The sequence below is a fragment of the Scyliorhinus torazame genome, chromosome 2 (assembly GCF_047496885.1).
Source record: "Scyliorhinus torazame isolate Kashiwa2021f chromosome 2, sScyTor2.1, whole genome shotgun sequence".
Classification (NCBI taxonomy): domain Eukaryota; kingdom Metazoa; phylum Chordata; class Chondrichthyes; order Carcharhiniformes; family Scyliorhinidae; genus Scyliorhinus; species Scyliorhinus torazame.
In genome coordinates, this window is record NC_092708.1 from 170,171,079 (window position 1) to 170,188,956 (window position 17,878).

General features: G+C 45.0%; 1 protein-coding gene across 1 annotated transcript; it reads right to left on the minus strand.

Moving 5' to 3' along the window:
• Positions 1 to 4,400: 4,400 nt before the first annotated feature.
• On the minus strand, positions 4,401 to 9,651 carry LOC140393337 (gamma-crystallin S-1-like). The gene is made up of 3 exons (XM_072479690.1): positions 9,496 to 9,651; positions 9,160 to 9,402; positions 4,401 to 4,742 (listed from the first exon to the last, which is right to left on the minus strand). Exons 1-3 carry the CDS (start codon positions 9,502 to 9,504, stop codon positions 4,467 to 4,469), a joined length of 528 nt encoding a protein of 175 aa, XP_072335791.1. The 5' UTR covers positions 9,505 to 9,651; the 3' UTR covers positions 4,401 to 4,466.
• Positions 9,652 to 17,878: the final 8,227 nt, after the last annotated feature.

Consider the following 17,878-nt stretch of genomic DNA (forward strand, 5'->3'; position numbering starts at 1 on the left):
CTCAGAGCATCCATTATTTCCTCTGAAGCTTCCTTTGAAAGCTTGGTTTAAATGTATCTGGCTGTGGTGATTTATCCACCTTCAAGGATGGCAGTCCCTCCTGTACTTGCTCACTCAATATCATTGTTGTACCAAATATTTTGCACACCTCCTCTTTATCTAGAATGCCTGCATCACGGTAGCACAGTGGTTAGCGGCATGGTAGCACAGTGGTTAGCACTGTTGCTTCACAGCGCCATCGTCCAAGGTTTGATTCCTGTCTTGGGTCACTGTCTGTGGGGAGTCTGCATGTTCTCCCTGTGTCTGCGTAGATTTCCTCCGGGTGCTCCGGTTTCCTCCCACAAGTCCCAAAAGACGTGATGTTAGGTGAATTGGACATTCTGAATTCTTCCTCTGAGTACCCGAACAGGCACCAGAGTGTGGCGACTAGGGTTTCACAATAACTTCATTGCAGTGTTAATGTAAGCCTACTTGTGACAATAATAAAGATCATTTTATATTATTATATTATATTTATGATATTATTATCATATTATTATATATTATATTATTGTTACAATATTATTATATTATTTTTTTATTAATTCTCTCCTCAGTGAAGTCCGTAAGGATGGTGTTCGAGGCCAGAAATTTACGCACTCTCCCCTTCCCCTCTCACCACTGACACTAGACGGATTCTGAGGCCAGGGGGAGTGCAGCATAGCATGGACAGAACTCCCCTTCCCGATCCTACCTGCCTGACCCAGATGTGACTTTACACATTGTGGTCTCCACATTTAATGAAGGATAGATTCGATTTGCAGGTAGTAATATGAAAGTTTTGTTTTGGTTCCTGTGATGAGAGGGTGAGTAAACTGAGTCTATACTGAATTTAAATCACCACTTTTATTAGAAATCTCCCCCTAAACCAAAAAGTGTCAAAAGGATTTTCTAAATGGTGTACAAGGATTTTCACTCCTTGACTCCTTTGCAGACTTAAATAGGTGCTATTTAGGTCAAACTAATATTTCAAGTTATTCCTGGTATAACCTATATCTACAAAGAAGATTTTATCTACTTATCACTCAGTAGCTTGATCCTGAGTCCACCCTTTCTGAGGTAATAGCACAGTAGACATTTCGATATTTTGTAATAACCACTATTCCAGGTTAAAGTGAGTTTTTAACTTGCTTTATTTTACTTCAAAAGATAACATCACTGTCTTTACAATAAGTTTAAAAAATCTTGCTTCTGGAATTTCCGTTCCGGTTGTTCGGACCTTCGTGGCCCCCTTGACAAACTCTCTTCTTATCTGTGGGTGTTCTCAATAACTTTGATCCCCTGTTCGGCTCCTGCATTCAGTCCTTCCCATCTACCGAAGCAGCTCTGTGAGCTGGAAGTGTTTGCCTGCTAGCTATTCAGGATATTTATTACCCTTCTAACAGCCGTGCTGGTTACATGACATTATCTTCAAGTAATATCTTCTGCTCATTTATGGTTGTCCATTGTATTCACCTAGTTTCCATCATGTCTAACAAGAGTATGTTTCAATGATAAGCATTGGTAAAAATGCTTTGATGCTTGTCAAATCTTAGAGGAGTGATACATCCGGTTCTCGTCATGTTTAAACTAATTCCTGCTTGGTGTTAATTTATGCCTTAGTAGACTCAACCGTTATCTCCAGACTTCCACTTTTAACTGATGACATGAATTTTCTATTATTCAGAAATGCACATTATTTCAGGTAATTCACTTAAGATTCTGGCATTTCTAATCAATTGTTTGCTAAACTAATTAACTTCTATAAAAGGGTGGAATACTGTTCCCTTTATGTAACTAAAAACTTAATTTGCAAGAATTTCTCGAACTTGAAAGAAAGGTATCAGATTACAGTATAAGCTGTTTTCGAGCTGTTCTCTTAACGCCTGCGTGATAAAGGCTGTCTTCATTTCAAACCCTCTTTCTGAATGCTGTTTACCCTTTGTGGGATTTCTGCTTGCTTTTTCTCATATTCCTTCTGGTTTTATCAGACCATGTTTCAAATTGCATCTTTCCCATTTTACTTTACAAAACTCGCTGGGGATCTAGAAGATTGAGAGTTGATCTCATAGAAAGATACAAGATTCTGAGTAGGCTTGGGGTAGACACTAAAGAGGTTGTTTACCCCCAGCTGAGGAATCTAGAACACAGGGGGACATGTTTCAGGGTAAATGGCTGATCATTTTGGACTGAGATGAGGAGAAACTGAAAGAGCTCACGGGGTTGTGGCTGATCCATCATTGAGCACAATTAACATTGAGATAGGTAGGTATTTGTTCTCTCAGGAATGCAAAGGATATGTGAAGTGGGTGGGAAAGGGAGTTGAGGCAGAACATCAATCATTATTGTATTGAATGGGAGAAGCAAGTTCGAGGGGCTGGCGTCATGTGTGTTCCACTCCTGTTCCTTCTTATGACCTTATGTTAAAACCCATCAGTGCCGGGGCAGCACGGTGGCACAGTGGGTTAGCATTGCTGCCTCATGGCGCTGAGGTCCCAGGTTCGATCCCAGCTCTGGGTCACTGTCCGTGTGGAGTTTGCACATTCTCCCCGTGTTTGCATGGGTTTCGCCCCCACAACCCAAAGATGTGCAAGGTAGGTGGATTGAACACGCTAAATTGCCCCTTAATTGGAAAAAATAAATTGGGTATTCTACATTTTTTTATTTTAAAAACACCAGTGCCATGTCTTAAACTTTAGAGATTAGAATAAAGTATGTTGCTGATGTTCATTTGATCATAAAATATCTGATCGATTGCAATCATTTAGAAATATTCACATTGCCTGTTATTAGCACTGATTTGCTTTTGTTCTTCATTATTGGGATGTGAGCATCATTGGCAATGCCAGCATATATTGTGCCTCCCTAATTGTCATTGAGAAAATGATAATGAGCCATTATTTAAATTGTTGCACTTCATGTGGTGAAAGTACACCCACTGAGTGGGGGAGATGCATTATTCTAGCCCACTGGCAGTGAGGAACAGTGATACTTTCCAAGTCAGCATTGAATATGCGTTGGAAGGGAACTCTCAGTTGACAATGATCCCATGAATCTCCAGCCTTTTTCCTTCTAAATGGTGGCTGTAGGGTTGGAAGGCACTATTGAATGAAACATGGCACGTTTCTGCATCGGCGGGGGTGGGGGGGGGGGGGGGGGGGGGCAGGTGCCACTGTGCTGTGGTGGTGGTGTGAATGTTTATGATGGTGGATGGGTTGCCAAATAAGGGAACCTTCTTGTCCTGCGTGGTGCTGAGTCTCTTGAGGGCTGTTCAAGCTGCACACATCCATGCTTGTGGGAAGTATTCCATCATACTCCTGATTTGTGCTTTGTCGATGGTGGACAGGTTATGGAGGGTCAGTAGGTGAGTTATTCAAAACTGAATTCCCAGCCTCTGCCCTGCTCTTGTAGCTGAAGTATTTCTTTGACTGACTCAGTTCAGTTTCTGGTCAATGGGAACTCCCTGGATGTTGATAGCAGGGGAGACAGTGACAGTAATGCCAATGAATGTCAAGGGGAAATGGTCAAAATAATCTTTGGCACATAATTTTGTGTGGAAATGATAGCTGTGTATGCTGTGATGTTAGAAAAAGGTATATTGACAAATAGAAGGGTTCGTACTTTCCCAACTGAGAAACAAGGATTTTTTTTTATCACACAATGTGATTCCTTGATGTGTTTTGTCTTTATGCGTCAGATTCTCCTTGTGTTTTCTCTGTATGGTTGCCTCTGCTCTTGGGTCAAAACTCCTCTGGAGATCACCCTTGGCTTAATCCTGACCTTGCATCTCTAGTTTCACTCCTATCATTCCTTATGCCCACACCAAGCTCACTTTCTCCAAGGGTGCTGACAACTGATCCCTTGACCCTATTCCCACTAAATTTATGCGCAATCAACATTCCTACCTGATTCACATATTAGCTGACATTCTTTCTCCTTTTGGACTCTCTCCCTTTCCTTCAAATAGGCCGAAATAACTCCTGTGCTTAGAGAATCTCAGAGGGTAAGTGCTGCGGGTGGGGGTTGCAGGTTCCCACATTTCCAGTCTGCAGGTATTCCGGTGGGACACCGGAAGCTGATGGGCCCAGTGAACGGAAGCACAGCCGCCTCAGGAAAGCTGGAAGCATTCTGTATCTGAGGGTGCTAAGGCAAGGGAAAAGGTGCCTGCAGTACCCAGAGAAATTAGATTATCTGCTGTTGACTGCACAAAATTCAGTAAGATTAGCAAGGGACTGACACAGCTTCTCCAGCAGGATCGGTCCACATTTCTCCTGCTTCTCTATTTTCCCATTTTAATAGTAATCACAAAACTTAATTCATTATAGTGATAGATTCTGCATGTAAGCACGGTTTTGAATAATTTTGAAGTGATTCCAACAAAATAACGGTTTAATGGAAGGCCTTTTTATTTTGTTGACAGTGATAAGATCATGTTTTACAATAACAGATTAGAAATCCCTCATGCGTCTGAAAGATCCGATAGTTGAGTTGAAACCGCCCCAGTCACTGTATCTCTTGTATTCACCGGGTCTCATGAAGTACTGTCGGCCTCTGTAGTTGGGATGTTCATAGAAGGTCCAGTAACCGTCCATCACATGGCAGGAGTGGATGTCACGGTAACGGAAACGATCGTAGACAGATGGACAGTCATCCATGAATTCCATCATCTGTCCTCCAAAGTCAGGCCTCTCGTAAATCCTCATTCTGTAGTTTCCACCTCGGTACTGTAATAGAAATAAGATTATATTAATGATGAAATAATAAATATGTATTTGTTATATGTAGAAAAAGAGATACATTGAAAAGGAAGCAATATAACGGAGCCCAGATGATGACATCAACAATGAGAGCAAAGCTCAGATAATTTACTCGATTCAATAGGCTGACAATGTTTCAGATTTGATACCAACAAGTGGCTCCTATAGAATCATAGAATCCCTGCACTGCAGAAGGAGACTATCCGGCTCATCGAGCCTAAACCGACCCTTCAAAAGACCATCCTTCCTCAGCCCAATTCCCTGCCAAACCTGCAACCCCACCCTAAGGGGCAATTTATCATGGCCAATCCACCTAACCTGTACATCTTTTGACTGTGGGAGGAAACCAGAGCACCCGGAGGAAACCCACGCAGACACGGAGCGAATGTGCAAAGTCCACACAGTCACCAAAAGCCAGAAATGAACCCCTGGTCCCTGGCTCTGTGTGGCACCAGTGCTAACCGCTGTGCCACTGTACCGCCCCATATATATAGTTTTAAACAGCTAATCAGTGATGTGTGTATAAGAGTGCACAGGGGACTGATATTAGACATAATTAGATTATGCAGACAGCGATTTATCAATATCAGTAAAAATCTGTATTTTTGGTACCTATTGTTGATCAGATTGTTTCTCTGTTTCTCTTTCCGAGAATGTGTTAAACAATTGCAGGAAGATGAATTTGGTGAGTGTAAATATGTCTGACAACAGGTTGTAGCTATTTAGTCTACCTGTAGATGACCTTATTAGAATAGAATCATAGAATCCCGATAGTGCAGAAGAAGGCCCATCGAGTCTGCATTGACCCTCTGAAAGAGCACCCTAACCTAGGTGCAATCCCCCACCCTAGCCCTTTAACCCCACCTAGGGGCTGGTTTAGCACAGGGCTAAATCACTAGCTTTGAAAGCAGACCAAGGCAGGCCAGCAACATGGTTCAATTCCCGTACCAGCCTCCCCAAACAGGCGCTGGAATGTGGCGAACAGGGGCTTTTCACAGTAACTTCATTTGAAGCCTAATTGTGACAATAAGCGATTTTCATTTCATTTCATTTAGGGATAATTTAGCAAATCCAATCTACCGAACCTTCACATCTTTGGACTGTGGGAGGAAACTGGAGCACCCGGAGGAAATCACGCAGACACGGGAAGAATGTGGAAACTCCACACAGATAGTCACCTGAGGTTGGGATCGAACCCGGGTCCCTGTGAGGCAGCAATGCTAATCACTGTGCCGCTCGTAATTTCTACACTGTCAATGCTCGAGAAGTACTCCATATCGTGTAAAAGCCGGCCACAATCATTGGTCAAGAAATCCTTACGTTTTCGATATGCCTTGTGTAAAAGGTGCGCCCCGAGTTTCCAATGACCCTCTGCTCTGACTCAGCTCATTCTTCCATTTTGTGTTCAGAGTAACGCAGCAGAGACCAGGATTTGAAGCAAGAGTTGTTGGTCCTCTCGACATCGGTGCTAGATCACAGAGTGCAATTTGCCCACTGAGATATCGGGGAACTGGAGTGAGTGAAAGTTTAATTTCTCATTGAAATGATGGAGGTAAGATTAGAACAAACTGCAGAGTCAGTGTGCACAGTGTGTGTGTGTGAGCCTAGAGCATATTGAACTGAACCAAAAATGGAACTCAGCTCCCTGAGCTTTCATGAAAGTCCTATTTCCCCATAGGAAAAGAAAAGGGATGACAGAAATCTAACTTTCTGAGCTTCGTTCTGGCTCCAGTCCACTTCCATATGAGCTGAGAGCATCTAAAACTGAGAGACTGAAAAGCTGCACGGTTCCTGCTGGCTCTGTGAGCCACGAGCATTGCTGGTTGAAAGTAAGCACAGCAGAAACATCATTGTGTAAAGGTTATGATGCACGATCAATTGCACAGCGACGAGAGTTGAATACAACTGAGGCTTTATCACTCTAAGATGTGTGGTCTCCTACAGCAGCTGGCGAAATGGCTGTTGTATAGGGAGCACACATATTTATACTCCGCCTACTGAGCGGAGCCAGCAGGCAGGGACTACCCCCGTACCTGTAGTACAGGGTCTTACCACACATCTTCTAATATGTACAACAGTGGTGATTGCCACAGGTTAACTCCTTATTTCTTACCAGAAAAGGGTCTCAAAAATTCAATTAATTACAAATAAATACATCCAATTGTATCTCAGGTAATCTTGAACATTGTCACATGACACCTAAAGCTTTTGATTTAAGAACCAACCTGTATAACAGCACCGACAAAATTACAAGAGCTGGTATTTGAAGATGGGGGGGGGGGCCTGGGGGGCTGGGATGATACCCCTAAAAACCAGATAGCTGGGATAACACTGGAATAGCTCTAGATAAGCTCTACGTAAGTTTGTTTTTTGAGGATTGAAACTAGAAAGTAACTAGAAACTAGAAATTATATCCAGTAATCATTATTAACCATTAAACATGTATTCTTAGCAAATAGCAGTAACAAGCTACTTTCCCGGGCAGCATGGCAGCACAGTGGTTAGCACAGTTGCTTCACATCTCCAGGGTCCCTGGTTCGATTCCCGGCTTGGGTCACTGTCTGTGCGGAGTCTGCACGTTCTCCCCGTGTCTGCGTGGGTTTCCTCCGGGTGCTCCGGTTTCCTCCCACAGTCCAAAGGTGTGCAGGTTAGGCCATGCTAAATTACCCTTAGGTTAGGTTAGGTGGGGTTGCTGGGTTACGGGGTAGGTTGGAGGTGCGGGCTTAAGTAGGGTGCTCTTTCCAAGAGCCGGTGCAGACTTGATGGGCTGAATGGCCTCCTTCTGCACTATAAATTCTATGATTTAAACTCTTGCTGATAGTAGTGCTCACAATGTATGTTGGGATCTAAGCTGATTTACTTGACCTAAGACAGTCAGAATCAAACAGAAATAATGTGGCCAGCAAAAACACCGCCAGCTGTAAAGCAGTTCTTACCAACATCTCCAGCATCTTGTGCTCAGACTGACAATGGTATGAGCAGGTTCTACACTAGATAAGGGGAATGGGAGTAGGGGAGAGCAAGAGACAGCGGATGCGAGGGTCTTGAAAAATAACAGATGGTCAGTGGATAGGACATAACTATATCATGAGCTGATCATGCAGTCACCATGCTGCCAAAAGTAAATTTCATTGATCAAGATAAAATCTACAGCTACAAGGATTGATCAAGTCGAACTCGGGTGGACTACTGATTATTGGAAATTGTATAACTGTTCAATCTGAAGCAATGTAAAACAGAATGGTTTTGTCGTTTATCAAAATCACTCTCCCTCGTACTTTAAACCAAGCTTACAAAGTAAAGCTGTCTTAACCAGAGTTGTTGTCTCCACGAGTCTTTGTGTTAGCTGAACTGCAATTAGATGGGAGTGGATTGGTAAATCAGGCTGGATGTTTGACAGGCAGACAATTAACTACCTGTTAACCATCACTGGCCAAAGTTAAAATCAGACCTGTCAAAACAGCTGATGGCTCTTCAGAGCTGATTGCACAAAGTCAAATGTTCAACACACTGATCATTTTCTAAGGCCTGACATAACGAGACAGAAACAGAGTCCCATTTTGGGCACATTTAGCGGGGTATTTATTGGCACCTGCAGCACCGGGTTCGACATTGCTATTTAACGGCACTTTGCCGTTTTTTTTTACCTCTGCGAGGAACAACCCGCCGAGGCTGCACTAACATATTCACGGATCTGGGCACCATTTTTAAATACCGCCTCAATCTTTTGTCCCCTCCTCAGCCACCCCACCGTGGCCTCTAGATCCCCCTCCTCTCACTGCATCAAACGTACCTTTTACAGGATCCTCAAGATCCCCTCACCCCACCTCTTAAGGGCAAGGCACCCCCGGGCACAATCCCTAGCATGGGAAACCTGGCATCTGGTCACCTTGGTACTGCCAGCCTGGAAAACTGGCAGTGCCCCTGCCAGCTTGGCAGTGTCACCCAGACACCCTGCCCAGGTGGCATTGCCAAGGTGGGAGGCTGGCAGTGTCAAGGTGCCCAGGTGCCAGCGGGAGTTTGACGGTACCACCCTGATCACAGCCTGACAGCTCAGGGGTCTCTAAAGGACTGGGAGAACCCCGAGGGATTGTTACACCTCGCCTATGTTTGTGGAAACCAGTGAACAGTGTCAGGGTGAGGTCTCCCAGGTGAGGCCTTGAGTTCCTGGGCCCTGGGAGAATCCGTCGCAGGCATATTTAAATGAAACTAATGGCTGACTTCAATATGTCCATTTGGATATCGCCCAGCAAGGGCGAGTTCCAGATCGCGATGTCTTGCGAGATTTCTTCAAAACTCGTGAGGCGTTTCAAGTGTCACAAATATGGCATTAATGGCCTTGTCACTTTACCAAGTCTCAGTTTTCATAAAAAATATAACTTACATATGGGTAGGAGCGACATGAGCCGATGCTATCATTGAATCCCATCCAGCGCTGGTAGTCAGGATATTCTCCTCTGCTCAGAACATATTGGTATCCCATGTAATTGGATCTTTCGTACACCACCCACCAGTCACTCTCAACACGGATGGAGTTACAGCGGCTGAAGAAAGGGGACAGGTCAGCACAGTCACTGCTGCACTCATAGTGCCGACCCTGGAAGTTCCTGTCCTCGTAAAAGACAATCTGTGGAAAGAGACAAAGCTGGAAATTAATAATTTATCATATCAGGAGATGCTGAACGGAAAGTACAATATATAAACTCTGATTTATTCTTGCCTTTCCCATTTTGAGCTGAGAGTTAGCTGAGTAACTGACTGAATGTGTCACCGCTTCACACAGCTTTGGTATTTATATGCTGGGCAGAAAGGCCTTTCTCGGCTGTACTTTGTTATTTACCATGGTTCAAAGTCAGCACAAAAGCAGAAAAATCCATGACACATACACTCATTGTAAAGAAAACCGTTATGAGGCAAAACTATTTTCAGGCACCTTTTTATGAATAATTGTGTTCTGCCTTCATGTCACTTTTAATTGTTGAGTGAATGACAGCAACAATGAATTGGAGCGCATTGTGCTCCCCATACACTACCTTCCTTCAAATTCTCGAACAGCTGTCATTGCACATTCTACCAGGAATGTTTCCAAACTTTCAGTGCCATGAATGAAGTCTACTCCAAAACTGGTCAAGGTGCAGATGCACATTTCCAGAATAAGTGGCTTTATTTACAATGCTTTGCATAATGGCTGATGTACAACTGCTAGTGTGTTTAGATTCCAGATTGTACTCCAAAGATCATAGGCTTTTATCACTGCCTGTATGGTATCTATTTGGGGACATTACTACTGCAATGTGAGGGGGCGATTTAGTAACACTGGCTATACAGTTTCATATTTTAATCAACATCATTTTGTTGCATACTACTTTTCATTTCGTTCTAAATTAGGTTAGGTTATTTTCGAACATTAAGCAGAACAATAGAAATGTAGATATAATTTTCAAATTTACAAACAGGGGGACGGGAGCTGGAGACTTCAGTGATTACCAAATAAATCAGCGAAGGAGAAAAAGGTGCTGGGATGACCCTGTTCAAGGGATACTGATAACTGAAATTGAGTACATGGCCTAGACCTCAAATTCAGTTGGCAGAGTTGGCATCCTTAAACTCTGAAAGGGCAATGTTGTGTCGAATTATCGGGACAGACCATCTGATCAGCAACGAGGCTGCGCGTGTTGCTGCTGACGATGAGGATCATTGTGTGCTTATCTTTTACCCAACTTTCAGAAGGACATCTGATCCTGATTGCAATAACAAAGCCTCAGTGCGGTGGTCCACGGCGGAGATTGGCAAAAAGGAGAAGCGCAGCGGACATGCCTCCTTTTTACATCATTAGTTGCTATGATCAATTATATTTTTAAAGTCACATATCTTTCAGTTGAGTTAGTGCTTGGGTGAGTGGTGAATGAGTGAATGAATGGATGAGTGAGTGAATGGGTGGGTGAATGAGTGAGTAAATGGATGGGTTAAGTGGACGAGTGAGTGAATTGGTGGGTGAATGAGTGAGTAAATGGATGGGTTAAGTGGACGAGTGAGTGAATTGGTGGGTGAATGAGTGAGTGAATGAATGGGTGAGGGATTGGTGGGTGAATGAGTGGGTGGGTGCATGAGTAAATGGGTGGGTTGAGTGGATGAGTGAGTAAGTGGGTGGATGGGTAGGTGAATGAGTGAGGGATTGGTGGTGTGCGAGTGCTAAGAACCCCGCTAATGTTAAATGTGAGAGTATCCCAAAACCCAGAAGGGTAACTTGGAACATTGGTTGTTGTGGTGTATATTTTCAATTTGGTATACTGTGAGAAAAGATATGCAAAACCAGGGAAAAACACTCCAATCATTTTGTGATCAATTAATAAAGAATATTTATTGAGTTAAAAGTAAAACACACAAGAAGGACTATGATATACTGCAACAGTAAACTTGGCTATAGTGATGGCTATACACACACACAGTATTACATGAAGTCATCCCTTTGTTCTAAATTACCGACATTTCCTGAAATCTGAGATGCCCCTTTTCCCAAACAACATCCAATATTATATAACTCTATGAGCTAAATACAGCAGATAACTACCACCCACAGATCATTCATCCACATTTGGGAAAACCATCTTCAGTTTCAGTGAAGTCATAATATTCTCGGTTCGGGTTTTGGATTTTAACCTGCTGCCTTTTAGCAATAAGTTGTTTTCAGGGAGACTGTTTTCTACAGCTGAGTGTGGCTGTGATGGTAGCTGCTACTGTGTCTCTTTCTCCAGTTATTGTGCTAGGATATCTCATTATTTTCCTTTGATGTTACCCACCTTGCAGACTCAGTTTATAGCATATAAATGGCAATTGCCTTATCTCTCCACTTTGAAGTTACCTCTTCTACATCCCATTGTTTACCCATAGTCACATAGGTAAACACTTGCTATTCTCACTGCTGTGCTGATTCGCATATCAAAGCACTTTCAAATTAGCTGCCCTTATCAATTCCCCTTTTTATTTTATTTTATCTCAATTTCATTTTTCAACCTTAATTTTCTCCAATTCTGAACATGAGTGAGTGAGAAAGTGAATGAATGAGAGGGTGAGTGAGTTAGTGGGTGGGAGGACTTGTGGCCTATGAGTGGGCAGTCAGGTGATGAGGGTGAGTTGTCGGGTTGAGGGGTAGTCATGGCGAGGGAATGAGTAGTGGGATCAAGGGCTAGGTTTGATTAGTTGGTTCTGGGGTTTGTGAGTTGCATTGGGGGTTGTTAGTGGGTTAGCCAGGGTGGGTGGATGGTTGAGGGTTGGGCAGTCGGGTTAGGGGGTTTAGTTGTCGGGTTGATGGTTGGTTGGTAGTGCGTGGTCATGTTGGGGGTTCTGGGGTGTTCGTATCAGGATTGTAGGGTGGGTAGTTTGGTCAGTGGTTTTATGGACAGTCTAGCCAGATAAGTGAGGGTGGGCACTCTGGTTGCTGGATGGGAAGTCAGGTCAAGGGGTTTGTTGGGGGTATGATGGACAGTTTCTTCCACGTCTCAGGCAGTCTCTCAGAATTGAGGATTATTTGTTTATGCACGACAAATGAGTTTTCTGGTGGCTGAGGAGCCCACAGTCTCTGTCACAGGTGGGGCAGTGGTTGGAGGAGCGGGTGAGTGAAGTGCTCAGATTGTCTTGCGGTGCTTTCGCTTTCGACACCTGGCTTCAACTTGCTCTTGCTGATGAAACTAGAGGTGTTCAACCCTTCTATATGGCTCAGAGATGTGGGCTACATACAGCAGGCACCTCAAAACTCTTGAAAAGAACCACCAGCGCTGCCTCTGCAAGATCCTGCAGATCCATTGGCAGGATAGGTGCACTGGCATCAGTGCTCTCCTTCAGGCCAACAGCACTTGCATCGAAGCATTGATCACGCTCAATAAACTCTGCTGGGCACCGAGGTACAGTGAAAAATATTGTTCTGCATACAGTTCAGACAGATCATTCCATACATGAAAAAAACATCGGGCATATATAAATACATAATGTAAAAACATAGACACAGGTATCGGGTGAAGCAAACAGGAGTGCAATACTACTCCGTAGAGACAATGTGTGAAGAGATCAGTTCAGCCCATAAGTGGGTCATTTAGGAGTCTGGTAAGAGCAGAGAAGAAGCTGTTTTTGAATCTGTCAGTGCGTGTTCTCAGACTTTTGTATCTCCTGCCCGATGGAAGAGGTTGGAAGAGAAAATAACCCAGGTGGGAGGGGTCTTAGTCTTTTTTCTCCTCCTTTTTCACATTTTCTCCCAAATTTACACCCACCAACAATAAATAATAAGCAGTAACGAATACAATGTCAATCCCCAAATCAACAACAGCAATCCCATCCTCCCACCAACCCCCAAACAGCAGCCCACAGGTTAACATAAACAAATAACAAAAAGGAATCAGGAATCACCCATAGTCACCATTAACACATTCAGTCCCCCTCCCCCCAATCCTCCCAATGCCCTCCCCCCTAATGTTCGATGTTATCCAATTCCTGAAAGTACATAATGAATTCCAACAAGTCCCCCCGCCATGCCAGGGCATAACGTGGAGAGGTTGCTCTCCATCCCAACAGGATCCGCCTCCGGGCAATCAACGAGGCGAAGGCTACAACATCTGCCTCCGCACCCATTTCCAACCCCGGCTGGTCCGACACCCTGAGGGCCCGGGTCCAGTTTCACGTGCAGCACTGTAGAGGTGGGAGGGGTCTTTGATTATGCTTCCCACTTTCCTCAGGCAGCGGGTGGTGTAGACAGAGTCAAAGGATGGGAGGCAGGCCCGTGTGATGCACTGGGCTGTGTTCACGACTCTGTAGTTTCTTACGGTCTTGGACGGAGCAGTTGCCATACTAGGCTGTGATGCAGCCAGATAGGATGCTTTCTATGGTGCATCTGTAAAAGTTGATAAGATTCAATGTGGACATGCCAAATTTTCTTAGTTTCCAAAGAAAGTACAGGCGCTGTTGTGCTTTCTTGGTCGTAGTGTCAACGTGGGTCGAACAGGACGGATTGTTGGTGATGTGCACACCTAAGAATTTGAAGCTGTCAACAATCTCCACCTCGGCCCTGTTGATGCTGACAGGGGTGTGAACTATACTTTGCTCCCTATAGCAATGACAAGCTCTTTAGTTTTGCTGACACTGAGGGAGAGATTGTTGTCGTTGCACCACTCCACTAGGTTCTCCGTCTCCCTCTGTACTCCGACTCGTCGTTGTTCGAGATCCGACACACTATGGTAGCGTCGTCAGCAAACTTGTAGATGGAGTTGGAGCCACCAGAGATCAAACAGACTAATAATTCTCAGGTAAGTATACAGGTGAGTAGCGTGCCTGAAACTGAGAGCAACGTAGGAGACATTCATGAAGGGTCCCAGGCAGTGGAAATCAGCGCATTGGAAGGTTAAACTTCCCTGGCAATATGTACGTCAGAACGTTTCAGGGTCCCAACACACAGAAGCCACTGAAGTTCAGTGTATTGTCACTCCCAATATCAAAGATCAGGCCGATTGAATTATAGAGTGCAGAAGAAAACTATTTATGCTTTCATATCTGTCCTATTCTTTGAACGGATGGCATGGTAGCACAGTGGTTAGCACTGTTGCTTCATAGCACCAGGATCCCAGGTTCGATTCCAGGCTTGGGTCACTGTGCAGAGTCTGGACATTCTCCCTGTGTCTGTATGGGTTTTCTCCAGGTGCTCTGGTTTCCTCCCACAAGTCCCGAAAAACGTGCTGTTAAGCAATTTGGATGTTCTGAATTCTCCCTCTGTGTACCCGAACAGGTGCCAGAATGGGGCGACTAGGGGCTTTTCACAGTAACTTCATTGCAGTGTTAATGTAAGCCTACTTGTGACAATGAAGATTATTATTATTATAATTAGGGTCCCCTTCTTTTGCCATTGAATTGAAAATTTTCGTTTTCATCTATAGGTCAAGAAAATAGCAGACAACAATAAAATAAAAGAAATTGCATCCAAAATTGGTATTAAAGCAAAAATGTTGGTGACAGGAAAGATACAAAGAAAAGCAAAGGTGACAAAACAATAAAATCTACAAAACCTAAGTGCAGTAACTTGGCTCCAGCAGTTAGAGCAGGCATTTTCAAACTCAGGGTCACGGGCCACAGGTGGGTCACGGGCGGTTGTCGGGAGGGGTGTGGAGCGTCCGTCGCGGCGCACCCAATTGCACAAATTCTCGCGCAACAGCCACAGCAGCCGGCTTTTAACAATGCCGGCTGTGAACGGCCTTCCAAATGAAGGCAGCGACCATAAAAACATGTGCGGGCGCACTGTGCATGCGTGCCCGCTCATCGGTGCGCATGCGCAGAACCACGTTCCTAACATGTATTCTAATAACAAAACACTTGATATGCATTGTGGGTGTTTGTGCCTTGTAACTGCTTGTTGGATAGGTTTTACCTGTCAGCTTATTGATCTGACAAGACAAGAAATTTCAATTGATTGTGGGATACAAACTCATTACGCAGGATTTTATCAGGCAGCTGAAGGGCTGGGAGGCAAGGTGGCCCATATAGTGATATAGGGAGGCGGGAAGGATGCATATTTTCGGGGACGGGGTGGTGGAGGCATACCTGAAATTTTCCTGCCACCAAGCTACCTTGCAAGAGCTCAATTGAGCTGCGTGAGCGGCCAATGAAGGGTCTCTTCCTGCCTCTGTCGTTGATGATGTGCAGCCCCGGCTCCTGCTGACTGCAAAGTGGGGTCATGCCAACTCCCCCCCCTTACCACCACCAGCCACCCCACCACTCCCCGATGCCCTCCTGCACTGAGGAGTTCTGGCGAGTGGAGCTCCTCAGTACAGGAAACCGGATTAAGTGAGGCCTCGGCAGGGCGTCCCTCGCTGAGGTCCCGAATTTCAACAGAGTCCTGATAGATAGAGTGGTCTTTCCCGGTACTTTGAGCTCATCCTGGGACTGTTTCAATTTGCATTTATGTAGCACCTTTCCTGACCTCAGGATGTTCCCAAAGTGTTTTACAACCGACTGAGTACTTTTGAAACGTAGTCATTGCTGTGAGGTAGGAGACGCAGCAATCAATATGTGCACACAGGCTCCCACAAACAATGACCAAATCATCTCTTTCAGTCATGTTGGTTGGCGATTAATGTTGGGTTGCGAATGTCGACCCGTGTGAGTGGCAAAGGTTGGTCTGCGTGGGTTGCGAAGGTTGGTCTGCGTGGGTCTCAAAGGTCGGCCGGTGTGGATCGCAGAGGTAGGTCGGCGTGGGTCCCAAAGGTTGGCCGGTTGGTACAAATGGGTCCCCGGAAAAAAAGTTTGAAAAGCACTGAGTTAGGGTACAAACAATAAAAATGTATTTGCACAACGTGCTATGTACAGACTAATGCAGCCATAATGCTGCCAACCTGCCTCACGGCGCCGAGGACCTGTGTTCGATCCCAGCCCCGGGTCACTGACTGTGTAGAGTTTGCACATTCTCCCTGTATCTGCGTGGGTCTCATCCCCACAACCCAAAGATATCAACACTGCTGCCTCACAACACCAAGGGCCTGGGTTCAATTCTGGCCTCAGGTGACTGTCTGTGACTGTCAGACAGTCTGTCCTCTGAACTGAGGCTTCAACCTCCTCTCTTTCAGTCAGAACATTACTCTTGCTTGTCACATTTCCCGGGCAGCAAACAATACCTTCAGCTGGCAACAATGAATCATTCTGTAACGCTGGCTCCTGGGATAACTCTCGACCACCCTGATGGTCCACATGTTTCTTCCAAGTCCTGTCCTATACACTCACTTTGTAAGATAAAGTCTTGGCCACAACAATTCCTGGAACCCAGCTTAGGCCACTCCCAAAATTCCAAATATAAACGGAGTCATCTATTTCAAACAATTTGCATCTTTAGTTGAATCACGGTTGCCCTTTTGGCTGCAGTGTTTTGTCTCTACGCTCTCTGCTAATTTTGGGAATGCAAATTTACCTTCAACGTATCAATAGCTCTGTTTGTAAGGTTTTCGGGCAATTCGGCCCTTTTTGGACTGCCCAAGAATAAAACCCAGAGACTGTAAACTGACTTTTCAGCCAAGAGAACGTAACCAGATTTCCCAGCAGGCTTGGTCCGCTGAGCTGAGTAGGGGCATAGGTATTTACAAACCCCCCCCTAGGAGCTACAAGGAAGAAGGAGCCAGACAACGAGATAAGATTAACACACAGACAAAGGGGCACGGGAATACACAGGGGGCCTGCCTGCAAGCAGGACAATGGGATGGTCATAGCCCCATGCAGATGTAAATGACTTGGCCTCCACCAGAGTAGAATCCAATTAACACCCCATCAACATAGCAAGGTGAGAATAGCAGCCATCTCCGGAGCAGCTGGAAGACCTTTTGAAAATCTTCACAAGAGAGCCTAACCTTGTTATCCTAAAAAGCAGACTGTCTGGGCTCAGTATATTGCGCTGGAAAAGCCCCTTGAAGATAAGCGGTAGAAAAAACCAAGTTGGAGGCGGACCTGGGGGAGGTACTCCAATCTTGACAGAAGCCACCGGCAGGAACTCACTGGGAGGAGGGGGCGGAGTCGGCGCCAAATTCAAATCGCGGCAGGTCTGCCTGGCTGGAAGGAGCGGACCTGCGAGGAATACCCGGAAGCAAACAGCTCTGACCGGCTCAAAGGGGGCGGGACCAGCGGGAACTTTAAACTTGGACTGATACAACGCAAAGGAGGAGGAAAACCCGGAAGTCGACAGCTCTGACCGGCTCAAAGGGGGCGGGACCAGCGGGAACTTTAAACCTTACCAATTCAATGCAAAAGGGGCTGGCCGAAAACAGGAAAAAGCCAGGTAAAACGGATATAAAAGGGGCTGTGTTTCGATTGAGGGTCTCTTGGCTCGACCTCTCCACCTTTGACTTGACCTCTGCAGCCTGTGACCGTAAGTACCCTGCAGCAGCTTGCGAAGCTCCCTTGACTTTGATAGTGGTTGAGGCTTTGGGGAAGGGGACTTGATTTGTGTTCTGTGTCATTGCTAAAACTGTGTAACAATAAGATTTTCGTTGTGTCCGTTATAGTACTTTCTGAATAGACTTAGTTTGTGTTAGAGTTTAAGATTTTACTATAATTTCTTCTGTTTGATGATTTTGACCTGGGTT